Source organism: Scylla paramamosain, chromosome 32 (genome assembly GCF_035594125.1).
Source record: "Scylla paramamosain isolate STU-SP2022 chromosome 32, ASM3559412v1, whole genome shotgun sequence".
NCBI classification, from domain to species: domain Eukaryota; kingdom Metazoa; phylum Arthropoda; class Malacostraca; order Decapoda; family Portunidae; genus Scylla; species Scylla paramamosain.
Genome location: NC_087182.1, coordinates 911,744 through 923,960, shown reverse-complemented (window position 1 = coordinate 923,960; position 12,217 = coordinate 911,744). Strand labels below are relative to the sequence as shown.

The window sequence follows — 12,217 nt, the reverse complement described above, 5'->3', positions numbered from 1 at the left end:
TACCACTACTCCTACTAACAAAAACAATAACAGTAATGAAATATCAGTAACATTCAAACAACAACTACAACAAAAACAACATCAAAGTTACCACAACGACACGGTCACTCACAACTGCCTTATGCCTTCAACTAAGTATAAAAAATTAATCTGTGTTTATTGAGAAGCCACACACCACTCCACCATTGTTTTCGTTATCATTATCGTGTCTCGATGGAGTAGAGAAAGAGCCGCGTCTTTTGTGGAATATTAAGTGTTGGTGATTTTTATGAGAGCGCCACAATATTATGAAGGGTATATTTAGTAATTTATTGCTATCATCGTTACTTCCAAACTCTCTCTCTCTCTCTCTCTCTCTGGTATATTTACAAGATTCTTGATATTCCATGAAAATTCCTTGGATTTTTCATTATCATTATATATCCATTTATTTATTTTTAAGTATATGTTATTGAGCTGACCACTGCTTGAATAGTTTACTACTTGTTTATCGAATGAGGTGCCCACTGGTTCAACTATCACTGGTTCAGCTATCACTAGTATATACGAAATCTTAATTCTATTGTCTACCATTATTTTAGTCCATTTTCTACGGAGAATGTTAAGTTGGATAAGCGAGACTTCTCTATTTTCTTACGTGTGTGTGTGTGTGTGTGTGTGTGTGTGTGTGTGTGTGTGTGTGTGTTTATTCATAATTCATGTGTATTTCTCCCTCAAATCGATAACTTTTCTTTATTTCTATCTTTTCCTTCATCTCTCCTCTTCATCATCTCTCCCTCTTTCCTCTCACTTCTCTCCCTGACCTATTTCTCCAGTCTTACATTCCTCTCCTCTTTTATCTTTTCCATGCTTCGTTCTCTTCCCCTTCCTCTCCTCTTTCATCCAGCACCTCCCTCGGAAAAGAGAGAGATAGGCAGAGAGAAAAGTAGAGTAGGGAAGGAAGAAAGAAAGGGAGGAAGGAGAGAAGAGGGATAGATAAGAAGAGGAAAATGATAGACAGGGAGAGGAAAGGAGTGAAGAAGGAAGGAGGTAAGGAAACAGAGGAGAGAGGAATGGAGAGGAGAGAATGAGAGAAAAAGAGAAGAGAGAATAAAGGAGAAGAAGAGAAAGAAAGAGAAAAGGACGAAACGGAGGAAAGAATGAAGGAAAGAGGAGAGAATGATAGAAAAAAGAAAGAGAAGGAAAAATAAAGGAAGGAATAAAGGGAAGAGGGGGAGAGAATGAAGGAAGGAGGAAGGGAAGGAAAGAATGAAGGAAGGAGAGAGAAGAGAAAATAAGAAGGAGGGAATGAAGAAAAGAAACGAGAGAGAATTAAGGATTATTTATTTGTTCGTTTACATTCATTTATCTGTTCATTTTACTCATTTAATTTGTTTATTTATTTAGTTTTGTAGGATCGAAAAGTCCTTTCTATTTCTTCAATGGACAAAGAAGGATCTACTTATGTCCTGAAGTCCTAGGGATCCTAAAATTAAGGTCAGGGTCAAGGGAAAGAATTCTGGGGGCCGTCCCTCTCTCTCTCTCTCTCTCTCTCTCTCTCTCTCTCTCTCTCTCGTTTTTTTTTTATTTTTCCTGTTTTTTTTTTTATTATGTTTATGTTGTTATTGGACTTCTTCTTCTTCTTCTTCTTCTTCTTCTTCTTCTTCTTCTTCTTCTTCTGCAGATAATAGTCCTTTTCATCGCAATAAAACAAAACAGAAACAAGATAACAAGAGATAAATACAAGGAAAGAGAGAGAGAGAGAGAGAGAGAGAGAGAGAGAGAGAGAGAGAGAGAGAGAGAGAGAGAGAGAGAGAGAGATAACACGAAAAACACAATAATAACTCAATCATAGAAATCTTGATTGAAAAAAAAAGACTAAAGGAAGAAAAAACACAATACCTATAATTTATATTTGTTAGATTTTTATCAGCTTATCTTCGTTATCTTCAAGTTCCTTCTTTCCCACCCTTGAATCCGCGCCCTTGACACCCCGCGGGGAAGTGAAGGGCAAGGAAGAGGTGGAGGAGGAGGAGGAGGAGGAGATGGTGGTAGTGGAGGAACAGGAGAAGAAGAGGACATGATATTATCGAAACACACCCCAGGTCATCCCTCCTCCTCCTCCTCCTCCTCCTCCTCCTCCTCCTCCTCCTCCTCCTTCCCCTCTTCCCCCATCTCCTCCTCTTCCTTCTCCTACCACCTTCTCCCAGCCTCAGGAAAGTGTGTGATTGTAAACACCTTAAAAAGACCCGGATGTTTCTTTCTAAGTCTTCGGACAGGGAGGAGATGGTAGACAGGGAGGAGATGATGGTGGTGGTGGTGGTGGTGGTGGTGGTGGTGGTGGTGTAAGATTTTCTCACGTATTTTAAAGTGTTGAAACTGTCGTCGTGTTTTTTTCAAAGGCCATGGCGGTAATTTGTTTGGGTCTTGTGTGTGTTCAAGTACATCTTTTTTTTTTTTGTCTCTCTCTCTCTCTCTTCTTTTGTCTTGTGTCACCATTGATTGCGTGGAATTGAGGAGTGTCGTGACTGTTCGCTTGTTGATGTTCCTCTTAGTGTCTGTCCTTCACGGTGTATCTGTAAGGACGAGAGGCCCCAGTGTGTGTGTGTGTGTGTGTGTGTGTGTGTGTGTGTGTGTGTGTGTGTTAACTCTCATTGCTCTTTTCTAACACATTCCATCCCTCTCTAATTTTCTGTCTTCTCTGTATTCCTACCTCCCTTCAATACATACCTCTCTCCTTTAATTAATACTCTCTGTCATTACTCTCTCATTCTCTCCTCCGCTAATTCCAAAAACAACGCACCCTGTTCTTCCTTTACTTTCTCCTCAAATTCCCTGCCTTGACATCCCCTCCCTGTCCTAAAAATCCTTGTATTCGCCCGTACCGGCTTGTCTTTACACTGTCCTAGTACTCCACATCGCGTAAAGGAAGCAAGTATCACAGTGACACACATCCAAAGCCTGCAGGTCCCTTTAAGTAGGTTGATTTGAGGGGAATCTTCACATTATTGAGGCTACCGTCCGCCCTTCTTCGACAATGCTTCCCGTTTTCTTCGTCTTCGTTTCCCGGCTGCAGTTTCCCGGCCGCGAAATGACTGGTGGATGTTTAATACGACGCTTATTGCCTCTTTCTTTACGGGTGAGGGGGAATTAAGGGCCACTAACCCCTGATAACTGGCACATTAAGCACAGTGAAGCGAAGATTTGCATATTTTCACCGTTGATATTGTTTTCCTGCCGAAGCTTCTTTTCTCTCACATAAAAAGCGCACAGGAGAACCTTATAAACACTGGTGATTCAGAGGAGTTCGTTTTCCTGGTGTGGTTTGGGTCCTGTCGCATCAGAACATCATTAATTATCGTAAAAGCTAAAATACAGGCTAATATTTGACGAAGCAGAGCGCACAGGGCCTGGAGAAGCAGCAGGGAAGGGTAAGAAAAGATCATAACTTACCATAAAGCTCAAATTTAGTTCAGATTTTAGTGGAACAGTAAAAGGAAACACACGGGAAGCGATGTAAAAGGTAAAATAAACATCCCATATTGTCGTAAAGTCTAAAATTCAGGTCAAGTTTTAGTGCGGGAACAGAAGGAGGCTCAAGCAAGGAATAGGGAAAGTTATGCGAATTATTGTAACTTGCCATAAGAACATAAAGGCCAAAGGGATCATTAGAGAAGGCATAAATCAACGTAATACATCATAAAACTCTACTTGGGGCAAGATTCTGAGTGCAGCACCAGAGGGAGGCACGAGGGAAGATATATAAGACGCGGCTACAGCTTCGTCAGGAGGAGAGTGCAGAAGTGAGGCGGCGCGAGGCATGCCGGGGACACAGAGGGCGCAGTGGGATACCGGGTACTGGTTCCAGGACGTGATGAATGAGCTCCTTCTTCCCCCGGAGGAGCATGGCTGGACTACCGCTGGTCTCATAATGTCCACTGTGATAATTTCCATGATCGTGTATGACTGTATTATGTTCATCATGGACCTGGCCTCTGTCAACTCAAACAACGAGGGAAGCGTCACTACCACCATCATGGGAGGCAGGAGGAGGCCCAGGCTGTCTTCCCCGCAGGACCTCCTCGGCTACAGGTAAGGGGCTCCATGTACTGTTGGAGACACGTTAACCTGGTATAAGAAATGCATGAAAAAAAAAAAAGGAGAACTATTTTGATAACATAGAAGTGTTAATCCTCAAGTGACATTAATAAATAGATAACACACACACACACACACACACACACACACACATACACACACACACACACACACACACAGACACAGTTTTGCGTTTTCATCACCGGATTAGAGGTTTTTCCGAATAGTACCTCTCGCCTCGTCAAATTTCAAGACATTTCTCTCTCTCTCTTACTTCTTAGGTAATTTTGGACTTGACTTGCCTGTGAACTTGTGTTTGGCATCTTGAGTGGTATTTTCTTTTTCCTCTCTTTCTACTGTCTTAAAAACACAATAAAAAATCCTAATAAAATCAATCAAATCTTGCTAAAAGTAGTTATATAGTTTGAGAATACAATCCATAAACTCTCTAACTCTCTCCTCATATATATGTATATTTTCAAGGTCAACTGAGGCGACCAGTCGGGTTCTTGCAGCCATCGAGGACGACAGGTACAGAGGCCGGCAGCTGCAGCGACTGGAGGGCAGCGGGAGGCTGGGCCTTTAAGCTGCTTCTGCCCACTCAAGCTTACTATAAAGAACACCAGCCTCAGTCTCAGTGTTTGTTTGTCAGAGACTGTGGTGATTTCTCCAAGGTATATTGTAGGGAACAACAGCCTTAAAATTAGTGAGTGTTTGGCAGAGAGACTGGTAACTCATGCAGATCTATAGGGAACAACAGCTTCAGTCTCAGTGTTTGGCATACTTCGTGGTAACTTATTCAAAGCTTGCTATAGTGATCATAACAGCCGCAGGATATCAGTGAGTGTTTGGCAGAGGGACCGTGGTAACTTATGCAAACCTATAGGGAATAAAGGATGCAGAATCTCAGTGAGTGTTTGATAGAGAGACTGTGGTAACTTACGTAAAACTCACTATAGCGAATGATGGCCACAGCCTCAGTGAATATTTGACCCATATTCTGAAACACTTTGCTATCTCACCATGACTATTTAAAAATGCCACAGAGATGATTAGCTGATTTGTCGATAGTGTTTCTCCCATTAATAATATAGAAATCTTACTGATCTGTCACTAGAAGCGTAAAAACACCCTTGAAAATCTGTGGACCTTTAAGTAGAGCCTTTTGAAAGTAGTGGAGGGGAGGCGCAAGCGTTTCAGAATATACGGTCCTTTGGAAGAGACTTTGTGGTAACTTTTGATGTCAGATATAGAATACATACACATATCTATTACTACAAGTGGATTTTCTTGGATCTAAAAGCATTTATCTTCTGTTCCCTTCAGTTTTCTTATATAATTTCTCCTTATTTCATTGTGTAATTCCTTTTCCTCCGTATCTTTACTCTTATCAATTAACACAGGATGATTTTCTTTCCTTCTCTTCAGTTTCCTTTCTTATTTCTTCTTATTTCATTTCATCAGTGCCTTTTCTCTTCGTTGTAAGTGATTTTTACATTTGTATGTTTCTTTTCCTTCTGTTTTCTTCCCTTCTTTCTAGTTTTCTTTTCTATTTTCTCAATATATTTTTTATTCTCACATTTTCGAGTATCCTTCTCCCTCTAAATCTCTCTCTTTTCCTTTATTCCTCTCTTTCTTCCTCTTTAGTTATCTTTTCTTCTCATTATTCTCTTCATTATGACATTTTTCAACATACCTCACTTTTTTTTTCTCTAAATCCTTTTTTTCCTATTCCTCCTTCTCTTTAACTCCCAAAATCTCTCCCTTTCTTTTATTCCTCTCTTTCTTCCTCTTTAGTTATCTTTTCTTCTCATTATTCTCTTCATTCTGACACTTTTTCAACATACCTCACTTTTTTTCTCTAAATCCTTCTTTTTTTTATATTTCTCTTTCTCTTTTTACTCTCAACCTTCCTCATTTCTCTCCTTTCATTACTCTCCTCTTTCTAAAATTTACCCAACATACCTCGCTCATTTTTCTATGTCCCTGCCTTCTATACATCCTACTCTCTCCTTCTCCCTCTCTCGTAGCCTCAGGGTCTCCAATAGGCCTACTCTGAGCCCCCCAAAACTTTGCCTTAGGCCGTCTCTCTGCTTGCCTGGCCTTGTCCTGCTTGGAGGCTTAACTTTCTCTTTCTGGGTAGATTCTCAACACTTCTCGTCTTTTCTCCTGTGTTAGCATCCTTAGTGTCTTCGTGCATGAGTTGTGGTGTTACTTGGTGTTCCTGTGTTGTGTTTCCTTTGTGATGTTGATATTTTTTTCTTTTTTTTCTGTCTACTTTTGTTTTTGTTTTGTTTTGTTTTGTTTTGTTTTTTTATGTGTGTTCATGTTAATTGTTTGTTTATTTCTTCTCTTTTTGTGTGTATGTGTAGTTAGTTGTGTGTTTTTTTTTTACTGTGTGTGTGTGTGTGTGTGTGTGTGTGTGTGTGTGTGTGTGTGTGTTTTCCCTTGTTTTCTTGTGTTGTGTTGTGTTGTTTGTTTATTGTTGTTGTTGTTGTGGTTTTGTTATGCTTGTTTGTTTGTTTTTCTGTGTTAATCTCTTCCCTTTTCTGGTGTGTGTGTGTGTGTGTGTGTGTGTGTGTGTAGTTTAAAAGTAAGTTATATTTTCATTATATTTCTATACAGTTTTCCTTGGTGTTATTATCATTATTATTATTATTATTATTATTATTATTGTTGTTGTTGTTGATATTGTTGTTACTTGTAAACCAAAAAGGCATTAGTTTTAGAAAATTAAAGGCACTTAAACTTAAATAAACTTGATAAATAAATACTGCACACATTCCAAAACAAAAACATTTATTTCGCATCCTAAGAAAAAAAAAAAGTAATCAAGATAATGAGAGAAAAAAAAAGCTTCTAATTTGATAATATTTCGTAACACGTATCTAAAAAAACAAAGACTTTTTTATATTGAAATGAAAGGAAAATTGTAAATAGATTGTTAACTATGTAAAAAAAAAATACTTTCAAACTCTACTACTACTATTCGTACTACTACTACTACTACTACTACTACTACTACTACCATCCCTTCCACTCCCTTCCACTATACTTAACCCAGTACCACTTTTTCCAGTCCAGTTTCCCATCAGTTCCTAGTTTCCCCAGTTTCCTAGTTCGTGTAGGAGTTAAGCGAGTGGCCTGTCTTAGTTACTGGGGCGTGCGTGGACTGACAAAGGGCGGCTCAGTGGTCCAGGTCGCTTACTGTAGAGTCAGAGGAGGCGGGGACCCGGACAGGCTGCCTTGGTTGTGGTCTGGCGGGGAGGGAAATGAGAGAAAGTAACCTACGTGTTTTTTAGTGTATTGATCTGAAGAATGTTGTGGTTTGCTGTGCTTCAGTGATGGGTGTTCGGAGGGAGTGAATAGGAGTGGATAGGAAGATAGGAATGAGAAGGAAAATGGATAAATAAGACTAGATAGAAAGGCAGGACTGAACAAATCTGAATTATAGAATAGGAGTGAACAGGAAGATAGGATTGGACAACAGGGTAGGACTGAACAGAAGTACAGAACAGAATAGAACTAAATAGGAATGGATAAGGGTGAATTATGATAAGGTTAAAGAAAGATAGGTCTAGATAAAAGAGAAGGTTTAAATGGGAGTGAATAGAAGTGAATGAGATAGAGCTAAATAGAGAGATAAGAGCATAAGAACGTAAGGAAAGCTGCAGGAAGTTAGTAAGAGAGAAATAGGTAAGAGAGAAAAAGAGAGAGAGAGAGAGAGAGAGAGAGAGAGATTTAAATACAGATAGGTAGTATGTTTGTACGTATGTGTATAAAGGAAGTTTGTTTTTGTTTGTTTTTTGTTAGTGTGATTCTTGTGTGGAATTTTGTTTCCTTTCATTCATTATTCATATTTTTTTTTCTGAGACAAATTTTTCTTTCTTTTCTTTTTATTTCTGGTTACTTTGTGTGAGAATTTTTTTTTTACTGAAGTTAATATTTTCTGCATCCCCCCCACTCTCTCTCTCTCTCTCTCTCTCTCTCTCTCTCTCTCTCTCTCTCTCCCGGATCTCACACTCTCTTTCCCTCTCTTTCCTTCATGAGCCTTCTTTCCCTTCTCTCCCTCCCTCCTCCCTCCTTCCTCCCTGTTTGTCCCTTCCTCCGTCCCCCCACTGCTCCCCTCCAGTGGCGCCCCGACCCCCCGTTGCCTCTCCCTCCTCCTTTCCTCCAACTCTCCCGGATCTGGAGGAAAGGTAGACTCCTCCCCCTTTATTATATCCTCCTCTCCTATACCTCCTGTCCTTCTCCTCCTCCTCCTCCTCCTCCTCCTCCTCCTCCTGTCCTCCTCCTCTGACAGTGAGCGGGTATATGACGGGACACACAGACACACAGCCATCAGTCGCCTGTGGACTCTCACTGGACAAGCACAGCATACTCTCCCTTACGTTGTACTCTCACAGACGTTAACTCTCCCTTTCCACCACCACCACCACCACCGCCGCCGCCATGCCTAACATACCCTCAGAAGTTACATCTTTCGTCGGGGATCTGGCCTCAAGTGTCGACCTCTTCAAGAACCAGGTGAAGGATGCGGTGAAGTCCCTCGATTTGACTACAGTGGCGGCTCTCCTGCTGGTGGTCGCCGGTGCCATCCTTCTGTACGATCTGCTGGTGTTTGCTCTCGCCTCCGCGGCTTCTAGACGATCCTTCATGGTGACTCCGCTGCTCTACCGCCTCGCCCACAACGCATGGGACATGAGGGACGAGATGGGCTTCACCAACTTGATAGAGTCGCGGTGAGTTGATTATTGTTATTGTTGTTGTGGTTACTGGTGCTGGTGCTCTAGTGGTGGCAATTTGAGTTGTTTTGGTATTAATTCCTACTGTGTGTCTGTTGATTTGCTCCACTGTGAATGTCTGTCTGTCTCTCCTACTTCTTCTTTTGGGTTTCTTCGGTCTTCACGGTGATTTGGGTAAGGGTGCTGGTGCATTAGTAGTGGGGAGTCGAGTTTTGGTGTCTGTATTTATTTGTAGTGTGATTTTAATGGCTTCTACTGCGAATGCCCTTTTTCTCTCTTCTTCTTATTTTGGATCTTTTGGGTTTTCACGGTGATTCGGTTACTGGTACTCGAGTTAAGTTCCTCTGTTAATTTCTACTTTGTTTTTACTGATTTTTCTCATCTGCTTTCGATTCATAGACTTTTTTTGTGATATGCTTCTGTAATCTCTAGTTCTTCTTTTGGTTCTTCCACTTCTTTCACTGCAATCATAAATCTTCTCGTAGCTCTTCTTCTTTTTCTTCTTCCTTCCACTGTGTGTCATCCTTCCTCTCAGCCTAATCTACTCTGATCCGCTTGACAGTCTAGTAACACAATGCAACTCAAACTCTTAACTGCTGAAAGGACTTGAGTTTAGCGAAAGTCAACATAGTGGAAGTGAGTGCGGTGTTTCATACTCTGCTATTGATCATGTTTCTATATTTATGGAGATGAAGGCATTACAATATGGAGATCATTTCGTCTGAAGGATCATGTATGAATAGGCGGAAGATTTTCTCTCACTCATATTCTCTTGAACGTGTTGGGTCATTCAGAACTGTATTATGGGGAGCTTTTTTTTTCATGTGGACGTAAGGGAAGTTGCAAGACGCCATGAAGTCTATACGAGATAAAAAAAAAGAAAAAAAAATACACCTGCCTATACCCACCTATCATACCTGTTTATAAAATTTACCTAGTCTTTTTAAATTGACTCTAGCCAAACTCACAGTGCATTAGAGAGCGATCTACAAGAAATATGAAAGATTTATAACACTAAATTAATTAAAGCGATCTATAGGAAAGAAATGTAATGAATAAGACTTGTAATATTAACTCAATTAAGGCAAGGATCAGTGAGACGATCAATAGTTACATCAGTCCAATATTTATCTATCACAAAAGCATATTAGTACTGAAGTATCCATTAACCAAGCATAATATTAATGCACAAACACTCCACAATGACTGGAGTGGTGAGGCGAGGCGAGGCGAGGAAGAGAGGGAGGGAGGGAGGGGGAGAGAAAGAGAGAGAGGGAGGGAGGGAAGTAGGCGGAAAGGAAGGGCGAGAGGGAAGAATGGGAAGGAAGGGGAGTGAGGATGGGTCGTGTGGCGCTGCGATGGTTGTTGTTGGTGGTGGTGGTGGTGATGGTGGTGTTGGTGGTTGAATAATACTCTGACGTATTAGTGGAAGTTGTAAGGTGCTTTCCAGTAGTAGTAGTAGTAGTAGTAGTAGTAGTAGTAGTAGTTGTTGTTGTTGTTGTTGTTGTTGTTGTTGTAGCAGTAGTAGTAGTGTTTTATTGTGAGATCTTTAGTTTAAGATTTTATGTTTTGAATTTCTAGCAAAACACACGCCTTTACTCTCAAATCACCATCATTCTTTATTCTACTTTATTCTACTGTACATATTACACTTCTTTTTAGTCTTCCCTTCATGATTGCCGTTCTTCGTAAATTACTCCGTTCTTTCCTCTGCTTAGTCTTCCCTTCATGTTTTCTATTACTCATATAAGATACCCAGATCTTTCCTCTTTTTAATCTTCCCTTTATGTTTTGCCTTTTACATAAACCAACTCTGTCAACTCTATTCATTTAATCTTCCTGCACTTCAGTTTAGCTCTCCCTTCGTTTATTCTGTCCCTGTCAAGCTAACTTCGTATCTTGCCTTCGTAGTCTTGGCTCGGGGGCGCTGGGCATCGTGTCTGACCCCTTGGCGTCCCTCAGGTCCCTGCAGGAGGCGTTCCCGATCCTGGACTCCATCGAGAAGGCGTACGAGAAATACCAGGACCTCCTCGACTTCGATTAGCAGGCTGTGGGTGTCTACGAAGTCCTCCCGTCCTCTTCCCGATGTCCTTCCGCCCTTACTGGAGTTTTCGGAGTTTTCTCGTTCCTGCTGAAGATTCTCCGTCAGTAGTTCAGTTATCCTGCTTCTGCTGCAGCCTCTCGCTCTTGCTGAAATGTTCCTGCTGCTGGTGTAGTAGGTTGCTGGCTTGTATAAATGTGTTCTTGTCTATTTCATGAGTTTTTTTAAGTGTTGGAAGCTTCTTGATTCTTTTTACTCCTTCTTATTTTCTTCATATGGCTTTTCTTTTGATGTGTTCTAATTCTCCTTAGCCCTCTTGTGCAGTCTTGTTTGTCTGATTGTGATTTTTCTCTTCGTTTAGTTGTCCTGAAAAGATTCTTGCTTCGTCTAGCTCTTCTTCTTCCTCTTGATTTCTCTCTTACTGCATTTGGATTCCCTTTAAACGTCTCTTGTTCCTCATGGAGTTTTTTCTTCGTCTAGCTGCCGTGAAAGCTTTTTGTTCCTTCTTAATTCCTTTTCTCCGTCTTGAAATTTGTCTTAACACTGATTCCCTTTAGAGTTTCTGTTTACTCCTTACTAAGTCTTGTAATTAGGACCCTTTCGTTCCTCTTATACATCATTATCTCTTCGTTTCTTTTATCCCTCATGAAGTCTTTCGTCCCTTATACTCAATTCTTCCGATTCTGAAACCCTGCTTTAGTCGAACCGCTCCCTTCTTGCTCCCACTGACGCTTCCCCCACCAAAGGAAGCTCGATGTGTAGCTTCCTTCCTTCCTCCCTCCTTCCTCCCCCGCACCCCTGCCTGTGCTGTTGTGTCCAAGACGCTGCGGAAACAAGAGAGCATTGTCGTTTCCCTCTTATGGTGTGAAATTTTATGCCTTTTTGCTTATTTAAATAAAGATATATGTTTGCTTTACGTGGTTGGTTTCATTGGCACATATTCATTGAGCTTTTGGGGCAAGATAAAGGTAGAGAGGGTCTGTCTATATTTTGGTAAGTGAAGCACGTATTACAACTCGGCTCGTTTGAGAATAATAAAATTCGGTATAGATACAAGACGCAGAATCATGAATACAAATCCTAAGCTGCTCTCTTCCTCACCATCCACCAGATTATAGATTACAAAAGTATTTAAGCTGCTCACTGCGTTACTTCCTCTTGATTCGAAGCCTCAATGACTCGACACCACCACCACCGCCGGCATCACCTCGGCCAGACTAGTCCTCAGTCCTCACTACTCATTCGTTCGTGAAGTGCCGGCGGTGTAAGCGTTCACTCCAATTATTTGCTCATTTCTACAGTGACTACCCCTGTTCTCACGTTACAAGTGACAGGTAGTTGAAGAACAAGTGTT

The 12,217-nt window shown here is 41.0% G+C and overlaps 1 protein-coding gene across 2 annotated transcripts; it reads left to right on the top strand.

Annotated features, from left to right (window-relative positions):
• Positions 1-8,362: 8,362 nt before the first annotated feature.
• Positions 8,363-11,779, top strand: LOC135088894 (uncharacterized). Of its 2 annotated transcripts, none has more exons than XM_063983959.1 (2): positions 8,363-8,819; positions 10,734-11,779. In XM_063983959.1, the coding sequence occupies exons 1-2, from the start codon at positions 8,530-8,532 to the stop codon at positions 10,864-10,866; spliced, it is 423 nt and encodes a 140-aa protein (XP_063840029.1). In that variant the 5' UTR covers positions 8,363-8,529; the 3' UTR covers positions 10,867-11,779. The 2 variants fall into 2 exon arrangements, with proteins under 2 accessions (XP_063840029.1, XP_063840030.1); XM_063983960.1 differs by having other exon boundaries at positions 8,371-8,819; positions 10,785-11,779.
• Positions 11,780-12,217: the final 438 nt, after the last annotated feature.